The following is a 27,427-nucleotide window of genomic DNA, read 5'->3' as shown; positions in this document are numbered from 1 at the left end:
TCTTGATTTACAGCTAGGGCCTTTCTGGGAACCACTTTGGTATGGAGACTAATTAGGTTGTTGTATTACCAGAGAAATGAAAGCAAGATGTGCATATACAGTTTATACAGAGAGAAGGATGTATCATAAGGAACAGGCTCACATGCTTTTTGGGGCTGGCAGGCCCCAAATCTGCAGTCTGGGGACCTACGGGTGTGTCGACATTGCAGCTCGCGTCTGGAGGCCGCCTGGAGGAGTAACTCCTCCTTCCTTGGGGTACCTCAGTATATTTAAGGCCTTCAAATAGTTGGATGAGGCCCCCTCACATTATGAAAGGTAATCTGCTTAATTCAAAGTCTGCAGATTTAAATGTTAATCATATCTAAAAATTGCCTTCACAGCAACATCGAGAGTAATGTTTGACCAAAAACTGGATATCATAGTCTAGCCAAGTGGACACATAAAATCAACCATCACAGTTACCTACTTGAATTTTGAGTGATCTCCACACTGAGCCATAAGAGAGTTTGCATCCCAATACTCAGGCCAAACCCCAGACCAATTAAATGAATATATTTGGGGGTATTTTTCGATATTCCACAAGTTATTTTAATGCACATGCAAGAGAATCACCGTGCTAGAGCAGTTGTTCTGCAAGGGTGGTTTCCAGCTTAAGCCACGTTCAACCTCGCCTTGCTAGAAATGCAAATTCTCTACTCCTACTCCAGACCCACTAACATGCAGGAGTATAAGAACATCACACTGTCAGTCTCTTTTCTCTAAACTAGAAGGGCAGAGTATTAGTATTCTTTGGATGAAAGAACTAACTACTTATTATTGTAACTAATTGAGTGTTTGTTGGAAGTAAACATACAAAAGTAAGAGGATCTTGACTGGGTGGCCAGGCTTCACTGAGACTGGGTTTTTTTAAGATACAACAGATATACGCATGTCATAGCAGCTCTGGTGACTCAGTGGCAGCTCAAGCAGTTGTTGCCTCCCAGTGTTTAAGCACAGACTCCTAGTGTTCCATTACAGTGCCTTGGCTATTGTCATTTTATTTCTCCTTACGTAAACTGAATTTTCTCCTTTACCTTCTGTTTAAATTTCCAAATCCGATTGGCTCACTTAATCACTTTCATCATTTGGGTAGTGTTTCCTTAGCATTTGCCCAACATATAAGTTTCTGGTTAAGATAGATTGGCTTTTCTTGGGTGAGGTCTCCCACCAAACTCAATCAGCTGGGACCAGGGAAAACTGAAATGCAGTGTTAAGAATCTCCTAGGGCCATTTCTTTTAAAAGGAGGAGGCCACTAAAGTGGGTTATGGGCATCACACAGTGTGAGGCTTGGTCTGTTACAGATCTTTAGCTATTCTCTGACCCTTAAATCCATGCATAGTTCAATACAAAAAGACATTGAGGAAAATATACGTATTTGTTCAACTATACCATTTGGAGATGAGTTGGAAACTTATACTGAAAAACTGGAAATGTTTCCTTTTCATTTCTATGTTTCCTATAGATGAGTCCTCTTGTGGCCCAATTTAAGACTGCCATGAGCCAAATGATTTTGGGGGGGAAAAAAATCTTATTTGCATGCTCCAAATAGTAGGGACTATATTTGATGCAGAAATTCTCTTTGCATAATCTCATTCAGTAAGCCATGAATGACTAGAAGCTTGTTGGCATTTAAAAAAAAAATCTTTTACCAGGAAAAAAAAAAAAGCTAGTGACAGTTTTCTTCAGATCATTTCAGATTGGCTGTCTAAGCTATCTTTTCCTAAGTGATCTGACCTCAACATATGCTGAACAGAAAAGCAAGAAAAGGCCAATCAATCCCAAACAAAAGGCTAATTAACTTAGGGGAAGGCATAAGATTAAAACCTTAATGATGCCACAACTCACTGAATATCGCTGAATCATTTTACCTGTCAATGCCAAATTTAAACCTGTACTTTACTCAGTCTTGTAGAACTCATTTACATAGTACCAGTATTGCCAAAAAATTGCTTTATCTAATGCCACCAATAATCACTTTAATTTTTAAAGTAACTATAAATACTGCCTTGAAGTTCCAATCATATATTTTGGCTATCCGAATATAAAATAATTAAAACCAATTTAGATTTATCACACTTAACTGATTGTTTATAACAAAGGAATATTACAGAGCTAGTATTTACATTTCGAATTGTTTCAGGTCTCCTTTTAAAGCCCGTACTTTTCAAACTTGATTTTAGATGTTTCCTCTTGATATTCAAAGATCCTGCAACCCTGAGCCAATGTCTAGCTTTTTATTTCATTGAAGTAAAATGTGCCCTTACCTCAGAATGTACCCCTGAAAAGAACTAGTTAAAAAAGTATCATCCAGCAGGTTTACAATGAAAATCAAGGGTCTAAAACGACTTTTATGTTTTCAGGTATTAGCTGTTGAAGTTGGAAGTTTTGGTAGGTTTGGCAATTTTAGCAATGTTTGCAAACATTTTTTAATAAGTACAATTTTATTTTTTTAAGTATTTCAAATACATAGCCTAGGAAGATTATGACAACTCTTTAATAAAACATATTTAATTATTCATAATACTATGAAAGAGAAAATTGAAGTGTCTAATCATTGTTTCATAAAGAAATTATTCCTTCATGGTCTCACGAGAAAAACAATACATTTTAGTTATGCCACTTCATAGGGCTATAAATATTTTCAAACTGCATTTAAAGATGTAATATCCAACCCAACTGAGTTAATAATTTGCTTATCTGGTAAATTTCCTTCATCTTCTGGAAGTTAAATTATCTTCGTAAAATGAGTCAATCCTCACAACTATGCCATTACAAATAACCTACAAGTTGGGATTTACACTTTATTACATCTTTCGAAGTGTTCAATGAAGTGTTTGATAATTAAAAAAAAATACAGATAAACCATATTTTTCCAAGTCTCTCCATTTTATAAAAGTAAATGAAAAGAACCCCAAAAGCTCCTATGAATTTTTGTATCCTCACTCATATTCCTAAAAAATAAAACCTAACGTGGTTGATTTCCACTGGGAAAGCCCTAAGAATGTGAAAAGGAAAAAAAGAATCCATTCTACTATGAGAATTAGAGAGAAAAAAAATCCCACTTCAGTGTAATTACCAGTATATCCAGTTTAATGAAACACAATTACCAGTGTGTCTAGGTGTGATGAAAATTGTTTAGTAGTAGCAGAAGTTATTTTCATGAAGATACCAGCAGAGGTCAGTAAAAACTAAGGCACTGTCATATGAACTTGGACAAGGATGTTAAATTAAGCTAGTTCTAACAGGGTGACCATAGTGAAATAGTAAAACCTATACTCACCAAAGCTTAATCCATTTAAGACATTTCAGTTTTCTACACTGTTACCTGACTTGTACATTACCTTTTTGGAGGCGAGGGGGTGAGAATGTGAGGCTACTGGGGGGATCTGATTTTGCAGGGTAGCAAGAGCTCTTTCCAAGAACTGAACTGCTTCAATTTTGTTTAATACCATCTTCAACACTATATTACAAACCAAACTATAGACAGCCATCCTCGATTAAAAAAAAAATCAACTGGTTTACAGAATATTTCATATTACCCAGGTACTCCAATTCATGTTCAGAGATTCTGAATACGGAGTATTTGTGAGTACATGAATGTATTTTTCAGGGGAGATAGTACACAACTTCCATTAGCTTCTCACAGCGGTCTTTGACTTACAAAAATTGAAGAATCATGCTAGAACTATTCTTTGTATTAATAAATCACTGTGTCTATGTATGTTTCAAAATATATCTGCTAAAAATTATTTAGTTGAATCCATGCCAGGAGAGCGGTTTTACAGTAGGTTGTCAAGGCTGTGGAGCAGCTTGTTATATAGGATGTAACATTTTAAAAATAGAAGAATCATATGTATAATATTCCAGAGGAAAGTAGCTATTGTCTTATACTTATAAAAAACAAATAGGAAAAAGATCACATGGGATGCCATTTTATTCAAATATATATGTGCACTGTTTTAATGTTTGTGACCAACACTGCATTAAGACCATAATGTGGCCTTACATTAACTTCTTCACCAAGCGGCACTCTTACAGCAGAAGGTAACTTTCATTTTTGCTTTTGCAGATTAACAGCATTCTAATTTACTCACCTTGAATCATACGCAAAATATAAAAAGGATCTAGATGATTTTACTGTATTCTGTATTCCTTCAATTCTATATTAAAACACAGTTAAGTGGACTTGTAATATAAATTTTCCAAAACACAGCTTTTATTACAGCCTATTCTAAATCAGATATACCTTTCTCTATAAATGTTTTGCATGCTCATTAAAATTTGGTCTCCTATATAGGCATAATAAACCAATATTAGCAAAATTGTTCAAGGAATTTTCCCTTGAAAAAATTACCATCTTTGAAAAATAATAAATGTTCTACTAAAGAATGCTGAAATATCACAACTTGAATTTTAAAGCCATTTATTCTGAAGAGATATTCCTGTTTTAAACAAATTAAAAAAAAATCAAAGATTTTAATTTTCCTCTATGAAGAACCTAAGCCATATACTAAATCATACTTAAAAGGAACAAAAATGATGGTGGTAATGCAATTAAGAAAGTCTAATGATCCTGGAAATTCAGAAAAAATTGGAGTCTATGTTTGTACCCTTTATGAGAAAATATTTCCTTAATTTAGAAAAAAAATCTAGCATCTTACTTAAGTATATAAAGCTAATATATTCTTTTTGCCAGTACTCTGGAATTAACTGTACTTCTGATAACTAAGTCAATGAACAGTTATAACTTAAAAACGGCATTTAACTCAATGGTTGAAAACGGCATTCCATCAAAGTAAAACCAGTCATTTTATAAAGAGATACCAAAAGCGTACAGAAATAAAAATAAAGCTCTATTAGTCAGTTCAAAAAAGCTGGCTACATAAAGTTATAGTTTCAAAGGCTAAAAAAATATTTCAAATTGTTTAAAGCTCATTTGATTAAACTAAAGTACAATATTTATGGAAGACAAAACAAAACGAAAACCTAGTTTCGTCACAATATCTTAGATGATGAAACATTTTAGATAGAATGTCAATTAGCTGTCTTAACAAAAGAGCAGAGAAGTTATCACACACCCCCATCTTCCCAAACAGCATCCATGCAATTTCAACATTGTTTCAATTAATTTCCAAATAATTCAGTCTCAGTCAGTGTTTCTCCACCTTTTTTAAAAAAAATTATTACTCTTCAAGGAGTCTTTTTCAGTCTTTTTAGTTCCAATTAACGCCTTGTAAGATTTTAATACCACAGAAATAATGTATATCTGTTTACATATTGTATGTATATTCTTGCTTTACACATAGAAATAACATTTTTGCCACCAAGAACACAATTTCACCAAGAATGCATGCTCTGAACAACGAAAGGTTTATATTATTAAAACATTTTTTTGAAGAGTTTAAGTGGGGAGAGGAAATGGCATGTTTTAGCACACATACATGTAGATTATTCCGCAAACAGTTTATCAACCACTTAGTTGTATCAAAACTAATTTTCCCTGAAGTAGGCACTGTTCTCAGCTACAGGTAGTCCTTGCCTTGGACAATCGTGTGGGACCATAAAAAATGGCCATTCAAAGCAATCTTTTTTAATAATCAATGGAGAAAATTGTGCTGTTTTAAAAATCTGTCAAAACATTAAAAACTCTTAAAATGTAAATAAAAAATTATAAAAAAAAGTATTGTAGTACACTGTAATTTAAAACATTAGAAACATTGAGAATTAGAGTGTTATTTCATTGTACAAAAAACTAATCAAGAGTAGTTTGAACAGTGCTTGTCTTTTTTTGTCAAATAACTTACATTGAGTAAGCATCTTTTCCATACCATGATAGATTGCCATACTCCTTTCAGTTTGGACTAAGTTTCCACCATTTCATCAACTGTACTTTCAATGCTGTGAAATATCTCTGTAAGTTCCTTTAATGTGAAGTTTCTTACCATCACCTCCTTTGGGACACAGTCATCCTTTTCATCACAACCACCTTCCTCATTCATGTTACGTTTGCCTTCACTGTAAGTTTCTCTGGCTCTGTATGTAGAAGCTCTAGAAAAGCAGCCATGTCAACATTCCCATGATCAGAGATTTCTTCTACAACTCCATTAATGTTCAATTCAAATCTCACTTCTAGTATTATGATTTTTCATTTCTTCCCTGCGCTTTGATCTTTGTTAGCCAATTCTTTTATCTACTTTTATAAAGTGTCACATAAGTGACGAGGAGACAACATAACTTCGTGCTTTGCTGCAAACTGATCAACAGATATGCAGTGACCAATCACTGGCAGAATTTGAAGGAAGTAATGTGATTGGTAACTGATCATGAATTACATCTGTTACTCATAGTGACTCATGGACCAAAGAGCTAGCAAGGAAATTTGTACTTCATGTAATTATTCCGTTAACATACTGTGGTAACTGAAATTTGTGCTGTTAAGGACCTGGTGTTATTTAAGTCACTGTCATTGAAATTTGTGGATATGGGAATTGTGCAAATAGAGGACTGCCTATACCCTACCTGTTTACATTGACCCAGACAGGCTTAAAGCTGACTGCTGAGTAAGAGGCCATCTAAAATTACATCAGACAATGAATCTTAAGAGGCCATCTAATTTACATCGGACACCCTAAATGCAGTATTAGCACGTATTGAGTGCATATTAAAATGGTTTTCAAATTTTTGTCATTTGGCAATCAACTTTAAAATGTATCTTAGAATGACAGAATTTTAGAAATAGAGAAAGGATCTTTAAAGATCCTATAAATTTGATACCACAAATTATCCAGCATGTTTATTATGAATTATTTCTCCTCCTTCAATTTCAATTTGCTCATATAGCCACTTGCGGTCACAGCGGCATTCAGCTCCACATTTGGTAGAGCCACAGGCAGGACAAGCGTAGAAACATCCTAAGCAATCTTCGTCAAGGCAGTCGCAGAGGTCCATTCCACTGAAAATCAGGAGACCCTGGCTATCATAGACCTTACTCTTTGCCGGTATCACTTGTCTGTAAAACACAAGGTGAACTACACCTCACAAATATATTCTTTTTGAATATTTAATTGATAATAAGGTAATGAAAAAAATTTAAAGAGGTAAAACATTTTGAATTAGGGATGAAGGCCTGGTAAACTGGTACATAACTTAGCAGACTGAATGCTACTCTACAGTTAGTAGTATACAAACTCCACATTACAAGAGACCTCACACTAAAGTGTTTAGACAAAGATAAAAAGCCCGAATATGCCTCTCGAAGTCCATTTAAAAATAAACTCAGCAAAAAAATGGACAAGAACTTTGTCCAAAAAATAAGTATGCATCTGTTATAACTATTTTCCTCTTACTTTGAAAAAAAAAAAAGCTAGTGAATAAAGGTATGTTTTATTGGCTACCAAGCTCTTTATTGCTTTGTGAACATAATTTTTTATTACAGTATACTACCCTATTGCTTTTTATGCTGCAATTAATCTGTTTCTTGTTCTTTAATGGACTATAGCAAATCTGGCCTAAAAATATTTAAATGACTTAATGGAAAATCTTAATAGATGGAAAAAACAGCATATATAATTCTGAATGATTATAGTAACTTTTGTCAATTTATATTTTAGAAATGCTCAATTTAAAGAATCATAGTCTAAACAATTTAGCGTTCTCATTCATTCGACTGTACAACAACTATTTCTATTCATACCAAAAACAATGAAAATGCAATCTTGCAATCTCATAAAATTTACTTTTTAGCTGTTGCTCATAGAACAGAGATATACCAATTACATAACATCCATGCTTTTCAAAAAGGTGAATTACTTTAATTCTAAGTATAATTTGTTTAAATTATTTTAATTCTCATGCTAAAAATATTATCTTGTTCATCTCATTGATACTTTCTTAGAAACAAATTTTTAGAGTTGAAAAAGATGCCTTAATTTTTTTATGAGGCCCTCAGTGGTTCTCAGCAATTCCAGATTATATAATTTAAAATACTGACCCAGAAAATTCAAAACTTAAAGAGAAAGATAGGGGAACAATACATATGTGAAGCAAGTTAATATATGCCTTAAGTATCACATAGCCTACCTGTCTGAACCAGCGGTTACATTTTTTGTAAGCCTTCTTTTCTCTCTTTTACCAGTTTCTGGAGCAAATTCTGTTTGCTTTCCTGGGTTTGCAAATTGTAATGACCTCAAAGCTTTAGCAGTTCTTCCCTAAATAAAGGTAAACAAATTATTAAGTCAAATCTTGACATCAGACCATATTAATATTTCATTTAACGTTAATCCAGATTATTCTTTAACCTGGAAGACAATCTGGAACTCACAAAAAAGAAATAAAATAAAGGTTTTGGAGCCCAACTGTAACAAAATATGCACAGCCCTGGACCATATTCAAAGTTATTGGTGAATTTACCTATAATATTTTCATTATCCAATTTTAGTCTCTGGCATATTAGGAAGATAGAAAGATAGGCATGGTGAAAACTTCAATGGCGGCCAGCAACACAGGAGAGAAGTCAGAAAAATTGCTTTATAACCGAATTGCATATAACTGAGTTTCCTAATAATGATCCTGAATCCTTAAAAAAAAGTTCTACTATTACTGCATATTTTTTAAAAGTAGAGAATATAAAAAATATAATAAAAAAATAAAAGCAGAGAAAATGGTTTCAAGTTCTAAAACGTATTATAATCTTTTTCAAAAGCTTTGGTGAAATAAAATTTTGATAGTTAAGAACTTAAGTTTGTTACTTGAGGGAAAAAAGCTTTATGTGACACATTCCATAAGAACAATGGATAAATAAAGCAGAGAAGACATTTTAAGTGACAGTTGCAAGTACCTAATAGGAACTGCCAAGTAACACTGGGTCCTGGAAATATGCCTCTGAAGGGTGAACAAAAAGAAAGCACTACATGTAATTTAAATTTTTAATTATCTTTTAATTTAGTTTATTACTATAATGAAAGAGAAAAGAGAGACAAATATCCCAGCAGCAAGAATTATAAATTGGTTTTAAGTAGAAATTTTGAGACATGCTCCTTTGAATATACTTGTCCTTGTTCTACATCAAAGATTGCTTTATAAAATCGTAAGTTGTTCTGATATGGTTAGGTAATTTGAATGTAGCCATGCTAATAAGGAAGAGAGTTATAAAATGTTTAATACTTACAATGTAAAAACGTATGCTTTCTGACCATAAGGAGTCCTAATATTTGCCTTAACCATACCAAGTAATTTCAGATCCAGAAGCAAAGGAAACTCATGAGCATCTTAAAAACTCAAACAAGAATGGGATAGGGCCAAAGGAAAAAGACTGAAACAAGAAACAACTACTGCAAGTCACTTCTCTGCTGTTCCTTGTAAAGCAGTAATTTTCAAGTCCTTCAAAAAAAATACCTGCTAAACACAGACCCTTGCTGGCTGGCATGTCCCACTGAGTTACGTTGGTCTCAGGGCGGGAAAAAAAACTAAGAGTGCTCTAAAAGTCAGTCCTAATGTGTTAGTACTAGGAGTTACAGCTACAGTCCTGGGCAGATTATGCTATTCCATTCCCAAGCCTTTCTTTATCGTTCAATCTGGGCATATGGAAATATTCAGAAATGCCATTTAGTTTCACCTCCCCAACTTTATATTCACTGCATGCTAATGAATATGTAATAATGTAAATATGATTTCCTTATAGTTAAACAAAAGCCCACATTGTAGACAGAACACAGCAGGAAAAATGACTGCTATACATACATCTGAATCAGGTTTTCTTCTCTGCCGGTCTTCAGAATCAACATCCACACTTCCATTGATAATCTGTGTACATTTTGGACAAAGCTTCCAACCAGGTACAAGCTGCCTGCCAAATTTTGCACTCAGAAAAGTGGCATCATCTAAGTCAATTACATGCAAATTTTTTTTGGCTAATTTTTTGTGTATGTTAAATGGGTCACAACATGACTTCTGCAAATCCTCAAATCTATCAATGTAAATTTTTGCATGATGAAAGCAAATTGTATTGTTCCCAGAAAGTGTCATTCCAGTTCTAAGTTGAAGTAAAAGCATATCATTTGATGACAATTCTTGCAAAGTCTTGAAACCTGTGTGACGAGTATAGTAGGTTTTATGGCACTCATTTGTGGTACGAAGCTGGACTCCAACTGAACATGGATCCATCATTCTTGATTCCAGCAAGTTTCCAGTTTGATTTTGTCTAGCAATCTCTAATAGCTCATGTGGTGATCACCCTGGAGAAAACATCAGAATCAGATTCGTATTACAAACTTTTTATCTGGGACACTGAAAAAGCATTTAATAAAATTCAATGACTGCTTAGAAGAAAAAAAACTCTTAGCAAGCGAAGAATAGAAAGGTATTTACCAAAAGCCTACAATAAACTTTATTATATTTAATCATAAAATATTACAGGCATTCCCTGTGAAGTTAGAACTACACAATCCCTGCTATCACAGTACCCATTTAACACTATATTAAAAGGTATAAGACTTGAAAAGTAACAAATATTATTCAAAGATGATATAAATATCTACCTGGAAAACACAAGAGGTTTAGTATACAAACTATTAGAACTAGCAAGATAATTCAACAAGGTTACTGAAAATCAAAGACACTTTAAGATACCTTACAAAATATATCCATCTTACAAAAGATATGCAAGACTTTTATGAATAAAATTACCAAACAGAAAGGCAAAAAGACACTAATACATGTAGAAATGTCTTGGGAAGTCTGACTACAGTTAATATGTCAATTCTCCAGGAATTTATCTATAAATCCAATACTATTCCAATGAAAATCCCATCAGGTATTCCTCCCACTCCTTCTTGGAATTTAGCAAACTGGTTTATATGGAAGAGTAAAGGTTCCAGTAAACCTAGATAATAAAGAAGAAAAACAAAGCAAAATATTTATTTACTATATAGTATTAAAATTAAAACAGAAGTACTGGCATAATATGGACAAACAGATCCATGAAACGATGAAGGTGTATGACATGGTATTATAAATCAATGGGTATTACATGTTGCTGGGAGAAGGATTTAATAAAAGATGCTTGGAAAACTGCCTAATCATGTGGAAAAAGGTAGAATAAGATCTCTATTACAAATGAAAATCAATTCCAGATAGAATAAAGAATTAAACATGAAAAAGAAAAACTAAAAATGTTTACAAAAAAAGAGGCGGCTTTGTGACAATGCGGCAGAGAATTTCTCAAACAAAAAGAGCACATATCAAACAAAAAGACGGATACATTTGACTATATGTCAAAATTAAACATTTCTATGTAACTCTAAAAGAGATAAAAAGGCACATTTGAAAACTGTTAGATTATCTCAAATATATTAATAAATCCTGATTTCCACAAATCAATTAGAAAATAACCCATTAGAAAACAAAACAAATATAAACAGGTAATTAACAAAGGAAGAAAACAAAATAGCCAATAAATGCATGCAAAGATGTTCAACCTCATAGTTATCAGGAGTGCAAATCAAATACCATGCTACCCTGAACAAGCCCGATCCTGTCTGATCTCAGAAGCTAAGCAGGGGTGGGCCTGGTTTGTACTTGGATGGGAGACTATGTAGGAAGACCAGGTGTTGTAGGTGTAAAAAAAAAAAAAAGATCGTAAACTGACAAGGTCCTTGCAATTTGCAAGGTCAACAAGGGTTGCCTCGCCTAAAAAAATAATAAAAAAATAAATACCGTTTCTCAAACATGCACTTGGCAAAAATTTTAAAAATCGATGACGACCTAGTGGTGGCTAAAATGTGGCCAACTTTTACATGCTTCTTACACATTGGTAGGAATGTAAATTGTTACAACTGCTTTAGAGTGTTTTTGACAATTTCTTGTAAAATGAAGAAGTGTACACCCTAGGACCCTGCATTTTCAGTTCTAGGTGACTGTGCTGAAGAAATATATGTCTCATATGTGCACAAGTTATATACAGGGGCATTAAGCATTCACAGTTTTTGACAGTGAAAAGCTGGAAATAACCTAACCTTCTTGTAAAGGACAAGAAATTGTAGATTACTCATTAAGATACACACACCTACAGGCCAGTTAAATTGAATAAACTGCATGAATTACATGTATCAATATGGAACCTTAAAGACAATCTAAATGAAAAAAGTTACGAACGAATTTACAGTATATCATTTGTATAAACTTTTAAACACAAAAAATAGTATATATTGTTTATGGATGAAAACATGTATACATACTAAAATACACACGACAGTAAACAGATGCCAAATTTGTGGATACTTCTAAAAAAGAAGGAGCTTTTTTGAGATTTAGAGGATAAGGCTTAGTGGCATGCACACAAGTGTTTTATTATTTTCCATACTTTCTATTTAACCTTTTTCATAACCACATATTTTTCAAAAGAAAATATTAAAACAGTGGAATTCTTGAGAGCATCCAACAAATGCAAGTCACTAAGAGAAAACTGATGATGAAACCAGATACAAAAAATTGAAATCTGGGTAGTAGGCACTGAAAAATCTAGGATTCTGCAATCTTGCAAATGTTTTATAAGTTTGGTTCCATTTTAAAAACTAGTTAGAAATCTTAAGGATACTTTCTGATGTGTTTTCTGCAGAGAGAAACTGTAGTAAGTAAAACCATATACAAAGAATAAACTGACCTCATGGAGAAAAAAAATGGTGAATATCTGAATGTTTTAAAATACCAAATTTAAAAATTAAAAAAAAAAATTAAAGTGTTAAAAGGTTAATGAACATTTTATTTTTTTTAAAGTGTCTAAAACAGAGTATATTTATTTAATTTATTCTATTTTAACCAACTTTTAAATTTTAACTACTGGGACACTTTTCAAAGGATATTTTGTTTGTAATAATCTTTGAAGAGCTGCTTAATTCATCCTGTTCTTTGAGAGCAAAAATAAATAAATAAAATTTAACTACTGAAGTATAGGTCCCAATCTCATCACATAAAATGTCTTCTATCATAATTAGATTTTTTAAAGAGAAAAGTGGATTAAGGTAAATTAAGGAGTGGAAAAAGAAACCAGAGATACTGTTATACAACAAACTATTCTATACTGTATCTTAGCAGATATAGGACCCAAATCTGGCTCTGACCTTTCCTAACAGTATAAAGAAAACTTGATCAATTATCCTCCAGCACATTCTGGAAATTGCTAATGCTTATAGTTCTTATTAGTGCTACAGGTTCTTTATAATTGTAGGTAACTGTCATCGGTTTGTAGCTACTAATCTGTAACGGAATTTTTGGAACATGAGATTTGTTCTTAGTATTCAGTCTTGAGCTACCCTGACCATATTTGATAGAAAAAACATCTTGTGACTTGGAAATTTATTTTAGAAATTCTATTGTCCGTGGTAATATTTTTACCATTTCTTGGCTACTGAGAGTTTTTTTCATTTTCCTTTAACCTTGGTTAATTACTACACAGTTCACAAGAGTTTATTAGCAGACTAAGTTGTGGCACTGCAGCTGAATACCTATTACTAAGCAATCCTAAACTCTCTTGGAAACTTCAAAGTATAACTGATTAACTATTAATTCAATTTTTCTGGTATTTGCTTGGACATCTTCTACAACAGTATACATTAATCTTAAACTACTATGAACTTAGACTCTTAGTTGGAAAGTACAGAGTTATAACAATTTTTTCTTCAAATTAACCATGATCCTATCAGTCTCTGAAAACATCTCCTTCTGGTAAAGTGACTTCCAAACATTTGGAGCTCTCGGCGCACTTCTGAGTACTGTATTATAATTTTTGGAGGAACACTTGAAGGAATTAAACTGCCTGTATAATTGTTATACTATTTTCTAAGCACTCATCCCTTAGGTGTCACTGTGGGGTTAGAATTTACTACTGGAGTTGCCAGATAAAATACAGAATGCTCAATTAAATTTGAATTTCAGATAATGCACAATTAATTTTCATTTTAATTATGTCCCAAATATTGCTAAAAAGTAATTTGCCTGAAATTCAAATTTACCTGGGCATCCTTTATTTTTATTTGCTAATTCTGGCAACTTCATTTACTATGTTGTTGTTGTTTTTTGCATAGTCCAAGAAGCAGAGATCTTTCTTTTGTGCTGGCTTCACATTATGCCCCACCTCTTACTTGCTGATAAAAGAAAGCTGAACTCTCTATGAACAAATTATAGGACCTGCTCAGTTTAAAATGAAATTGTCCTAAAACAATAGCAGAAGGAAGTGCAGAGTAAAAAAGGAACTACTTTTTTCTTGCCCCCAATTTTAAGAAAGATGTGGCAATAATATGTTCCAACATGTTTTCTCAGCTTTCTACTTTGTTATCAGTCTCCTAATGAGTGGAAAAAGTAGTATTATGAAATTTAATCAAATGAAAACTTTACTGAATCTTTAGGTCAACTCCAGAGTCCTTCCCTTCCATGGAAAAATCCTTTTGGGGGAGGGGTAAAGTATAGGGTCTTATAATTTGTAGAGCATTTTCCAGGTTATTCTTTAATTAATGAAAATAAAATAATTTCATCTACTCCCCACTATGCAAATCAGCAGCTTTACCTATGGTCGCACACATACAAGTCACAACTCTGGCAACTGTCAACTTTCTGTGCCCATTATCTTCAAATGCTACCTATGCTACATGTGAATGGGCACTAACAAGGGTTAAAGAACCAACTAGAGATAATCTCAATCCTCAAAAAGGCCGAGGACCAATAAGAAAGGAAGAAACAATTTAAGACAAAAATATAGTCCATAGTACCAATTAAACAATTTATAGCAAGTGCCAGGTACGGCAATAAACACAAACATCTCATTAATCTTTTTAACAACTTTGAGGCACTATCATTCCTATTTACAAAGAAACTGAAGTTCACAGCTCTAGTTACCAGGCTTAGAATAACGGCTGATAAAACACACTCAAATATTTGCTGAATTAAAAAACAAAAAACAAAAAAACAAAAAAACCCAAACCTAATTTTATTTTAGATGAAGAATCTCCATTAATTTGTTCCTAATGATTTATTCACCTAATGCACTCCCCTTAGATTAATGCTTTGTCCAGTGTACTTTCAGATCATTTTTAGAACAATGTAGCAAACTCTTCAGGCTTCCAAACCCTATTTGCAATTTGTCACGGTACTCCTCTGGCTCTTATAGGCCAAGGAGAACTGAGGAGGAATTTCAACAACTGAGAGGTTGTTTCCAGACCAAGAGGAACAAGCAAAGCTTTCCTCATTTTACCTTATTCTGGAAGTGGCCAAAATTGTCAAATAACTTGAAACAATAACTTGTTCACAATATGAACGTCGAGTAAGGGATTGTGAAACTGAACTGTTAACATTGTGTCGAAAGCACTTTTACTTCTTTCTTAGAAAATAAAGTCTGGGCTCTTAAGCACGGCCTTACTTGTTCCAAATGCCACATACTCCAGGTCAAACTACACTACCTGCAAAGTTCTTTAACGCTGTATGCCTTCATAGTGTTCTCTTTGTTTAGAGAGCCCTCAGCTTTATCTGTCAGGCAATGTTAACTTATCCTTCACCTATCTGCTGAGCCTCACCCAAATACTATTGCTATAGATCCTCCTTCCTCTCTGCACACTTTCGCTGTGAATTGAAAATCTTAATTATTTCTCAGCTGTTGGAAGACAGGAGCTATAGGGTGTTATTTTCTGTATTACCCAAGGCGAAAGAGTAACTTCGTGGGCTTTCCTTTCCACAGCACTCATCGCAAGCTTGATACTTGTTAGTTTTTTCCATTACATTAAGCTCTGTGAGGGCTAGGAAATCACCTGGGTCCTGTTTACTACAGTTGTAGCTTCTCGAGCACAATATTGCCACTTAGTAGACACTTCACAAAGTATTTTCAATGAATACGAGTTCAGAAACTGACAGAATCTCAAACCAGGAAAGCTGAACTCCCCCAAATCAAAGTGACTAGAGATCCCCATATCTGACCATTATTCTCACCCAAGGCTGCGGTAGTCACATGCATAACGGCCCTAGTTCACGGCTCTATCAAAATGTTTCAAACCACCAGATACGTCAGTAAGCACCTATGTTCACGGTACCGGGATAAAATATGAATACTTGGCCTCCGCCCTCAACCAAACGACTAGGGCTCAGAGGATTCTGGTTGCAAAAATAAAAATAAAATAGGAGACACAAGCTGCGTACGGGGTTCAAGGCCACAACCCCCCTCACCCAAATATTCAAGCCTAAACCACAGTTTTAAGAGCTCCAAGGACCGGGAGGCGACAACCCGCGGAGACAAATGCGGCGGAAACTGCACTGAGACTTGACACGAAGGGCCGCAGATAAACTGGGGGTCGAGGGATACTCTGCAGGGCGGGAGGCTGCCGGAGGCCCCAACCAGCAGCCAACACCCCCCTCATGTTTCCGGGCCTCCATTCCCGCTTCTCACAAGCCTCGGTAACTCGGCCGGGGTCTCCTCCCACCCAGGGACCTGTCTCCACGTCCTCGCTCCTCCCCAGAGCCTACCCCCGGCCCTTTCCACCTTAGCGCGAACTCTCCTCCGCTCGGGTTCGAGCAGCACCCAAATCTACACACGGCGAATTCGACAGCTCGCTTTTCAGCGCGTCCCCGCGCTACCACTGAGAGGACGATGAGGGAGGGCTAGAGAGGCTCATCACTACCATAAAGAGAGGCCCGGGCGAAGCCTAGAGCGGAAGGGAGTCAGGCCGCCTCCGGGGCGGAAAGGGCGGGACCACGTGAATTGGCGAATGATTCTAGGTGAGGCAATAGTTGCTTCAGACGCTGACACGATTTTGCCGTCTGTTCTCGGGGGTTGGGGAATTGGTCGGTCCTTGGGGCCATCTCTTAGGAGAAACGGGTTTGGCTAGCTTGGATTCTCTTCGCATATATCACGCCTGTGCGTGACGCCAAATACTTGCACCCTAATCCATCTGATCCCTGAAGAAGTGAATGAATTGAAAGGACCTCAAGAAGAGGCCCTTTATTTACTGTCTCACCTTTTATTTAATTTCTTTCATTGGAGCTAAATATATTCAAAAATGCATCTGTTTTAAACTGCAAAAATAACTGTTTTTATTAGAGTAATAATGTAGGCTCCAGGAAGATGCTTGTAAATTTTATAAGGGAAGAAATAACTTCCTTGTATCCCTATTGTCTGCCACAGTTTAGGTGCTCATTAATTTTTAAAGTGGGCTTATTTCATCTAGAATCTTTGAGAGCGCAAGATCTCTCAGACTGAAGGGTCGCAGCCTTGAACCATTTTCAGGAGTGGGTAGGAGGGAAAAAACCCCCAAGCTATTTTTTTTTAACCAGCCAGGTGAAAAAAAATGTGAGGAAAATAACGTCCACCAAAGCCCAAGCTTGCTAGTAACACTATACACACTTTAAGGTGTTTCCTGAATTGAGCTTATGGTTCTTTCTAAGACCAGCATGCTGCTGTGCAACCAGTCAGAGATTTGGGGCTCACTAATTTACCCCAGTCTGAGAAATGAGGAATGCCATGTAAAAACAAGGGATAATCCCTTCAACTGTGTCTGTAGGAGGTCCCATTCAGTAATTCTTTTAGTGGTTACTTTGTAGTTGGCACTTTGCTAAGTAATAATGAGACAAAAGAATAAAAAGAGAGAAAGGAAAATAAACAGTTAATCACAGTGTGGTGTGATAAATGCCATCATGGGAACACAGGATATGAACAGGATAAAATGAGAGTTACTAAAGCAAGGGTATTCTAAGAGTAGATTAATGCTTGAATTGAGCTGTCATATGGAAAATAACTTGCTGCAGTGGTGGCCTCCAAGTAAACTAGGCAAGCTATCCCAGAGGTAATGAAATAAATAGTAGGCTCACAGACCAAATTAGGGTGCTTGAATAACATGTGTGATTGAATCAATTTTAATATCCAGTGAAAAGCAAATGGAAAGAGTTGGAGTTAAGTTGACACACTTAGGATAGGATGCAAGCGAGTAGAAGGACAATATCACCTGAATCAGGAGTCAAGCAATGTTCTTATGTTCTATCTGCCACATCAGCCTTTTCTACTGATGATTTGCTTATGAGGACTAGAGTTCAGGTTATGAGTAAGGAGGCCCAGGGTAGAAAATGCTTTGGGCCAATAGCACACACCTGCTCTTGTTGGGTAGGTGCAGGTGAGCATGCCTGGCCACAACCAGAGCTTACTAATTAGCCTGAACAGAATGGGTTTATTTGCAATTTTTGGATAGTGCATGTATGGGACTATACGAGATGTCTCTCACGGTTGGCTGATTTAGTGGTGACATAGATTTCAGCCCAGAGATTGCATAATTATTTATAGTTTAGTTTTTTCATTTCTTTTTTTCAAATATAATATTTTATACTCTGATGGTTTCCACTTTCTGAAGTTCTTTTGCAAAATGAATGATTTTTTAAAATGCTGTTCTTTGTATTTATAAATTTATTTGTTGTATACTGTCGTATCATTTCTTAGAATGAAGAACGTGTATTTTCAAATCAGAAAAAATCTTTATGTGGAAACATTTTTTTTATTATTTTATATTAGTTTCACGTGTACGGTACAATGGTTAGACATTTATATAATTCGTGAAGTAATCCCCCCGATTACTCTATCATCCATCTGGCACTATGTATAGCCAGTACAATAATATTGACTGTATTCCCTATGCTGTATTCTATATCCCTGTGACTGTTTTGTAACTACACATTTGTACTTCTTCATCTCTTTATTTTTTCACCCAGCCCTCAAACCCCCTCCTCTCTGGCAACCACCAGTTCTCTGTTGAGTCCATTTCTTTCTGAGTATAAATGACCCTCTGTTCCATCATATTTTCAATTTATTTAACTTTGGCATGCCTTATAGTTTACTCACCATGTATATTTAACACAATTCTGCCTGTTTCACAAAGTACATGCTTACTCACATTCTCTATATAAAACATCCTAGGAGTTTTGCATTTATCTTATAAGCTGCTTGTATATTTAACACTTTTTCTGACTAACACTTCTTATGACTTTCATCCATCCATAAGGAAACTGCAAGCAATTCAGTATAACTGGAGCGGGAAGCTAGAGAGGTAAATTGAGGACAGATATTGCTCTTTTAATGCCATGTTAGAAATACTAGATTTTATCCTGCAGTAAACTGTAAAATCATAAGGAGTGTAGAGAATAGGGAAAGGGTATAGGACTGGGCAGGAGGGCCAGGTGGAATCTTTTGCCTTAATGTAGGGGATTAATAATGAGAGCCTCAGTCAATTCAGTGGCTCTATGATGTGAGAGGTGATTCTCCACTCCCCCTGCCCCGATCCCACCCCTTGGCCCCACAAGACATGCAGAGACATTTGGTAATGTCTGAAGACACATTCTGTTGTTTCAGCTAGGGAGTGCTACAGGTATCTAGTGGGGTGAGGCCCAGGAAACTGCTAAACTTCCTGCAATGGGCAAGACAACCCCTCACCAAAGAACTATCTGGTTCAAATTTTCAATAGTGCCAAGATAGAAAAACCTCAAACTAAGGGAATTGAGAAAGCATAGAGAGGATAGAAGTTAAGCAAGCCAATTTAATTGGATTTTGTAACTGATTAGATATAGATATGAGGGAGAAGGAGAGGGTGATTTTAGGATTCTAGTGTGAGTAATTGGAAGGACAAAGGAGAAATGGGCTAGGGAAAATAGAGACAAGGAATTAAATGGTGGATATGTTAAGCCTAAGGCATCCAAGTGATGCACAGTAAGTTGGAAAGAAGAGGCAGGAGATGAGAGGAATTTGAGCTGAAGATCGGAGTTTTGGTAAATGTTAGTACTAGGGCAGAATCTCTACAGATAAGCTCCAGGAATTTGCATTTTTGGTTAACACTTAGGGAATTTTGCCGCACGCTAAACTTTGTGAATAATAGATTTAGGTCTCAGAAGAGAAGTTTGGAAAGAAGCAGACATTAAGGTAGCCAGAAACTAGGAAAGAGCAGAGTCCCACATACTAAGGAAGGAGAAAGTTGAATGCAGAACTTTATCAGGGCAAAAGGTTGCTATAGAATAGTACTGGCCATTAGACATATAATGAGAGTCAAATATGTAATTGTAAATTTTCTAGTAGCAATATTAGAAAGGTAAAAAGATAGGTGAAATTAATTTTATAAATTTATTTTGTTTAACCCAATGTATCTAAAACATTATCATTTTACAATGTAATTAATATAAAATTATTCATATAGTGTGTTATCCTTTTTTTTCATACTAAATCTTAGAAATCTGATGTGTATTTTATACCTTCAGTGCCTCTCAGTTTGGACTAGCTACATTTCAGGTACGCAGTAGCCACAGTGGCTAGTGGCTACCATGTTGGATACCGTAACTATATAATGTCAAGTAAGAAAAGAACTATAATGTATGCTTTAGCTACACTAGTAATGTCACAGATGGTATGATAAGAGCTCTTCCAATGAAGTGGAGGGTAGAAGCCAGAATATACTCAGTTCAAGAGTGAGAAGTTTGATAACAGCTACCATAGGAAGTATTTTCAAGAAGCTTTATTATTATTACTGTAGTATTGTAACTGTGCAAATCTTCACTTCTTTAAAATGATCTTTTCTCTTTTTCCTTGATTCAAACTGGCCTTGAGCTCACTTGCTTCTTTTCTTTCCTTGTCCTTCTGGTAATGCATGACCACTTCCTTAATTATTAAGCCCTTAGGTCAGTATTAAATACTGTAATTTGTTGCTTGCATTTGTAAGTAAATGAAATGCTCAATTCCAGTTAGAGATTAGGAGAAATGAAGAAATAACTAGTGGCAAATAAGAACAACATTTAAGGTCTATATGAAGTTAGAGACCACACATATGTAAAGACATAAATCTATGATGTGAAAATTTCAACTTCTAGTGTATAGGTGTCCTTGCGTGTTACCAGTGAAGTCATACAACTGGATTAATTTGAGATAGAGGAATTGTCCATAACATTCATCAGAAGGACAAGGGGGTTTAGAATTTTGTCAAGGAAATATTACAGGATGGTAAGAGTCATGAGAGAAGACACCATGCTGGTTTGGTTTACTGTACACAGACTACAACTGTTAGCTGAGTAAGTGAAATAGTTAAAGTGATAAACTTTGGAAACAAATAAAACAGGGAAAGCTGATTGCTATGAGGAATTGAAGAGAACCTGAGCTCTCAGAATCAAAATAAAAGATCAGGAGGTGAAGGCAGTGATTGAATTGGAAGAATAAAGGCTTGTGGTCAGAGGGTAGAACTAAAATTTAAGATGTCAGCTGGTGAATAAATCTTGGCTTCACATAGAAGACACTTGGTGATGTCCAAAAGAACTAAGAATTGGGAAAAACGTAAAACATTGGCATGGAATGGGTCCCAAGTTTGGGCTGAGATGGCATGGTGTTCTGAAAGGGGATATGGGAAATTAAAGAGGATAGATTTTTAGTAATTGTTTTCTTTTTCTTTTTGTAAGCTTTCATGTTGAATTTTAATATATCACAGAAGAGTATACAAGTCTTAAGTCTATAGTTTGATGAATTTTTATATTTTTGTAATCACTATCTAGGTCAAGAAATTCCCAGTATCTAAGAAGCCTCCTTTATGCAGCCACTCAATTATTGTCACCTGTCACCAAAGGTAACCACCATTCTAACTTCTTTCACCATAGACTGGTTTTGCCTAGTTTTGAATTTGTAGTTGTACCAACATTATGTCTGTGAAATCCATCCCTGTTGTGTTTAGCAGTAGTTCTTTGTGATCACTGAATTTTATTTCTATTACATGAAGGTGACAGCATTTTATTTGATCTGTTTCACTGTTGATGGATTTTGGGTTGATTTCATTTGTGGCTTTTACAAATAATGCTGCTGTAAATATTCTGTCTTTTGGTGCATGTATATTCACCCTTTTGTTTGGATATGTAGTGGATAGTGGAATTTTTGGATCATAGGCAATGTGTATGCTCAGTTTGAGTAGATAATGCGAGTTTCCCAAAGTGATTGCATCAATTTATACTCCTAAACACATTCGCCGACACTTGGGATTATCAGTCATTATTGTTGGTTTTCATTTTAGTTATTCTGGAGGATGATAAGTAATTATTTTCTAAGGCTAAGTTGCTTCAATATACCAGTTGGGGTACAAAACAAAACTCTGACTATGTGGGCTCTGAAATTAGATGTTTGCTTTGAAATTTTCGTTCAGCTACCTGTAAGTGGGATAACCTATTGAAGTTACTTTAAGTCTCTAAGCTTCAAGTCTCTTCTATATAATAAGGATAATATCATCTGTCTTAGAGTGCTGTTGTGGGAATAAGTGAGTGTGTGTGCCTGTGTGTGTGTGTGTGTGTGTAAGGGTGTGTGTGTGTAGTATTATAAGCCTATTTTAACTTGGTCACAGTTCACCCTGAATAAGAACTGTTTCACACAGACCCCACAAACAGGGAAACCAAAACTTAACTAAGTTTCTATGCTATGTTCTCCCAGGAAAGGACGCATAGGCCGGCCAATCAGTGGTAACTAGGCCTGCTCAACACAAGTTACCTAACTAGACTCCAAGACTTCAATGCTGCATATAGGGATATAATCCTCTTTAAACACTGAGCAAATGCCTCATATGATTTCCCTGTTCTCACTCCTTTCTGCCTATAAAATCCTTTTATTTTGTACAACTCCTCAGAACTTCTTATCTGCTAGACTGTATGCTGCCTGATTCATGAATAAAGCCAATAAGATCTTTAAAATATACTCAGTTGAATTTTGTTCTTTAACATATGTATGTATTAATAAGAATTATTATAGCTACCAGTTATTGAGAGCTTAGCTATATGCCAGGCACTATGGTAGACTGTGTGTATCTTTATGTGTGTGTATATATATTTCTACAATATTTTATACGTGTGTGTGTGTATACACACACACATACCTCTAAGTAAAAACACACTTCCTCTTGTATTTTCCTTTTATACTATATATTCCTTTACTTCTGACACCAGATGTGTGGGTTTCCCACACATGAAGTTCTATAACATCAGCTGGGTGTCCTACAATTTAACTCAGTTCTGACACATCTACCTTAGATAGCATCATATCCCACTGGTTAAGGGTTCAGTCCTGCAAGCCTACTCCTTCCCTACTTCAGACTCCAATCTTAAGTTCAGGTTGTTACCTGTGCTTCTGACCCACCACCTATGGGTTCCTATGACCCTCTCCTCAATTCATTTGCTAGAGCAAGTCACAGAATTTAGGAAATTATTTTATTTACTACATTTCTGGTTTATTAGAAAAATATATCTTAGGAACAGCCAGATCTAAGAGATGCATAGGACAAAGTACGTAAGAAGAGGCTCAGAGCCTTCCATTGCTTCTCTGGGGTACAGCACTCTCCTAGAACCTTACATGTATCCATTCACCAAACCTGGGAGCATCTCTGAACCCCATCTTTGGTTTTTTGTGAAGGCTTCATTAAGTAGGCATGATTTATTATTCATTGGCAGTTGATGATAGAACTCAATTTTGAGCCCTCTTCCCCTCTCAGAGGTCGGGTGGGGCCTAAAGTTTCAACTGTCTAATCACCTGGTTGGTTCCCTTGGCAACTAGTCCCCCTTCCCTGGGGCTAGCCAGTAGTCTCCTCATTAACATAAACTCTGCATTGTTGCACAGGTTTTGTTATGAATAACAAAGACACCTTTATCACTCTTATCACTTAGGAAATTCCAAGGATTTTAGGAGCTCTGTGCCAGAGAAGGAACCCACCACGGAATGTAAGTTTTTTTTATTGTGTATCGCAATACTCTTCAATATATATGTATATATCTCCATACATATGCCCGGCACACTGTAAGCTTTCAATAATCGGTAGCTATAATTATTCTTGCTACTTATATGGACTTCCAATTATATTTGGGGGGATACTGGTAATCGGCTCACACATTCTTTCATTCATGACATGCTATATTTTAATCTTGAAAACAGGATGTTAAACTGAGAAGGGGAGTTGTTATTTAAACCTTTATCTCTTGACTTCCCTCTCACCACTTCGTATTATTTCCTACAACAATATTTAAGATTCAATTGAATTAAAGGAATGTGACATAGAAAATCTAACTAATGACTGGACAGTAGGACAGATCGAAACAGCATTTTTAGCTTCCGACTTTTTCATTTGAAGCAAAGATTTCAGACGGTTGTGGGGGTGGCGTGGGGAAGGAAATGCAGATCTGTCCACAGCTGCTCCTCAAAATACTAGCCATATAACCAGGAGAGAATTGGGCTCACATTAAAATCCCAGGGCTTTTCATTACCGTCATGATCATTATTGTATCAATTAAGATTCATTTGGGTGTCTGCAGTGTGTTTTGAACTATATCAGAGAAGGAAGCTGATGATGACAGGAATGATTTTAACCATTTTGCTTATGTTTGAGAATGACCCAGATGACATTAAAAAAAAAAGCAGAAATAAATTATTAAAATCCTGTAATTTAACAGCACCTACAATCATAAAATATTAGAACTAGAAAAGGATCCAACAATTCTATTGCATAGCTTCATTTAGAGATTGTTGAAACTCAGTTTTAGAAATGGGAATGTTACACAACCAATATTAAAAGAAACAATTAGTAAAGATTACACAGCCAGTAAGTAATAGGGAAAGCCAAGACTCGACTCCTGGTCTTCTAATTCAAAATGGAATGTTTTCCCTATTCTGTCAGGCTGAATCTCAATCTACAAGAAAAGGTCATATTCTTAGAAAACCAGAAAATAAAATATTACATATATTCCTTTTCTTTTGAATTACTCTCTTGGAAAATTAAGAGTTAAGCTATTAGAGTCTACATGTACTGTCTTTTCTATATTAGCCATTATTAGTGCTAGGAAGAGAAGGTACTGATGGCTTTGGTGGGGATGCTTTGACTTGAGAGAGGTGCTTATTTAGATGGACAATATGAACAATTCTAAATCTTTTGAGGATTCTGTGCGAGAACCCTCATTTGGGCCTTTAGCTAAGCAGAGCTTTGAAGGGCAATACTGCTGAGGAGCCAGCAGAGGGAGAGCAATTTTCACCGAGTCTCTTTACGGTTTTACCTTTTGTTCATTTTTTTCCCACGTATTTGATGTATTCCTTGACAGTGGTGGGAAAAATGCTACATTTTCCTGTACTTTTGGGGAGGGCAGAGAGTTATTTTATCAATAAATTGGAGTTTTATTTAACTTACTGGTCAATAGGCTATCAAATGATCTGGATTTGGAAGCATAGTAGAAGTTTATTTGTATGGCTTTCACATGCTTTTCTCCATAATACTGGGTTAATTTAGTGATTTTAAATGTATATAATCAAATTATATATATTCTTTTACTTCTAATAATTGTTTCAGAGAAGTAATAATGTAATAAGTTTGGAATTATCTCATTAGTCACTTATTTTGTTGTATAAGACGATAATTGTATACTGGCTCCAAAGAAAGTTTGAAATGATAGTTTTTTATAGCTATAGTTTTAGAAATAAAATCCATGTGTCAGGTAGTTGAAGTAATTACCTCCTCATTTTCTCATGAATCTTCAATAAATTTACACATTATTTATTGATTCGTTTTTATATCTTCAGAGTTTAGGGTATAAAACTGAATATGATACACATTTGTCCTAAAGGAGTTCATAAGAAACTGATACAGAAAAAGATCATTGAAAATTTTAATGGCAGTAATGTAGAGAGGAGGCAAAAGAATTAAAAATGTTAATCAAGCTTCATTCAGAGACTGCAATGTGCTGATCAGCCCTGTAGCCAGACCAGGAAGACACCTTCAGAACAAAGAAAGATTTCTGCTGGATTACTAACAACCCATTCCTCACACCTGTGAAAGGGAAACAGGAACCAAGAGTCTTTTCCTATGGCTAAAACCATGAGTAACCTATGGATTAAAGGGTAGGAATTGCCAGCAGGCCTTTCACTCTACATATTCTTAGTTATATACCCTTCCCCTTCCTCACTGTATGTCCATATTAAAGAAAATGGGTTGACAAAGTCTTTTAAACAATAACTCACAGAGACTAAAAAATGTTATATAAACTGAATTCCCTGAATACTGGGCCCCCACCTCTACTCACTATCTTTCCAGTCCTCTCTAGGTCTCTCCCACTCTGTCTGAGAGGAGACCACACTCTATGGAGTGTTACTCCCTTTCTAATGAACTTTCCTTTTGACTCTAACTTTGGCATGTGTGTTGAATTCTTTCTTCACTCTCTGCCTAAGGACCGTCTTCTCTCAGTGCAGGGCTTCGTCTCCCCATCACTTGGGGAAATTTGCCCTGTTCTGCATCAGCAACATTATACAACCTGGAGAGCTTCCTGGAGGAAGGCCTTCTGAGCTATGTCATAAAGGCTGAGTAGGAATGTAGTCTACTCAGCATATTTCTTAATCTGAATTTCTGAATTCTTTTCCTCGGCTTCCCTCCGCCATCCACATGATTACAGTTAACAGCAGTCATTCAGTACCGGTGCCACAAATTTTTGTTCACGAGTAGACATCTAAAACACGCTGAGTCAGTCAGTGTCCCTCCCTAGGTTTTTTTCAACATGAGACCCAGTGAACCTTGAGAACTATGAACTGCTTTGTTTTCTGCTGTTTGGTAGAGGAAAAACAACAATAACAACAGTCTAAGTTACATAGACATATACAGAGAGAAGCAAAAACAAGCTGTGGAGAGAACCCATCATCCAGCATTCAAACCTCCAGTTCTTATGTTACCTACAATAGATGATCAGCCACTTCTCTGCCTTTCTGTTTCATGAGACACCCCAGTATCCTTATAATAAATTTCTTTTCTTTTTCTCAAGCTTGTTTGAGTTTGCTTTCTTTCCTTTGCAGCCACAAGAATCCCAGCTAGTATTAAGAGTTACTGAGGCAGAGAGAGCATGAAAGAAGTTTCAGGGGCCACAGGAGCAAGACATAGAAACATTTTTTAAAATGGCACATATAGAGAAATATAAATACTTTGGTATTGTTGAAACATAAAATAAGAGAAAGAATGAGCGCTAAGAGATGAGGTGGGATAAGCTCCTGTCATTTTAAGGAGCTTAACTTTACCCTGAAGGCTACAAAGAGACATAGAATGGTTTACACAGTGAGTGACAGTCAGATTTGTGGTTTAGATAGATCACTCTGGCAGGAGTTTCTTCAATAGTTTTCTCATCTCTGGGATTATGATGTGTTTGTTGTTCACCCAGGACCCTAGGGGAGGGGGATGGGACAGGGAAAATATATTCTCTTGCTAACTAGAGCAATCTCTAGGATGATGACTTTTCATGACTTTCATTTAATCGCTGTATAACAGTCTGTCTTCCCCTCCATTCTGAAGGTACCACTAGAGCAGAGCCACATCATTCATCATGAATTGCCGAGGTCTATTATAGTAC

The 27,427-nt window shown here is 35.6% G+C and overlaps 1 protein-coding gene, 1 long non-coding RNA gene and 1 pseudogene across 3 annotated transcripts; 2 read left to right on the top strand and 1 right to left on the bottom strand.

Moving 5' to 3' along the window:
* Positions 1 to 3,956: 3,956 nt before the first annotated feature.
* On the bottom strand, positions 3,957 to 16,704 carry ARL14EP (ARF like GTPase 14 effector protein). Of its 2 annotated transcripts, none has more exons than XM_039866257.1 (4): positions 16,557 to 16,704; positions 9,779 to 10,272; positions 8,120 to 8,247; positions 3,957 to 7,049 (listed from the first exon to the last, which is right to left on the bottom strand). In XM_039866257.1, exons 2-4 carry the CDS (start codon positions 10,202 to 10,204, stop codon positions 6,821 to 6,823), a joined length of 783 nt encoding a protein of 260 aa, XP_039722191.1. In that variant the 5' UTR covers positions 10,205 to 10,272; positions 16,557 to 16,704; the 3' UTR covers positions 3,957 to 6,820. The 2 variants fall into 2 exon arrangements, with proteins under 2 accessions (XP_039722191.1, XP_039722198.1); XM_039866264.1 differs by having other exon boundaries at positions 16,541 to 16,647.
* Positions 11,537 to 11,655, top strand: LOC120610596 (uncharacterized; annotated as a pseudogene).
* Positions 16,701 to 23,777, top strand: LOC120605340 (uncharacterized). The gene is made up of 3 exons (XR_005653613.1): positions 16,701 to 16,792; positions 21,581 to 21,651; positions 23,723 to 23,777. It is a non-coding gene; the product is annotated as an uncharacterized LOC120605340 (long non-coding RNA).
* Positions 23,778 to 27,427: the final 3,650 nt, after the last annotated feature.

Source organism: Pteropus medius, unplaced genomic scaffold (genome assembly GCF_902729225.1).
Source record: "Pteropus medius unplaced genomic scaffold, Ma_sr-lr_union100, whole genome shotgun sequence".
NCBI classification, from domain to species: Eukaryota; Metazoa; Chordata; class Mammalia; order Chiroptera; family Pteropodidae; genus Pteropus; species Pteropus medius.
This window is presented reverse-complemented; position numbering and strand designations above follow the sequence as displayed.

Coding starts and splice junctions, on each gene's coding strand:
- ARL14EP (XM_039866257.1), bottom strand. CDS start 10,204: ATGATGGATCCATGTTCAGTTGGAGTCCAGCTTCGTACCACAAATGAG. Junction 8,248..9,778: donor GAAGAAAACCTGATTCAGAT/GTATGTATAGCA, acceptor ACCTTTATTTAG/GGAAGAACTGCTAAAGCTTT. Junction 7,050..8,119: donor GTAACCGCTGGTTCAGACAG/GTAGGCTATGTG, acceptor TGTGTTTTACAG/ACAAGTGATACCGGCAAAGA.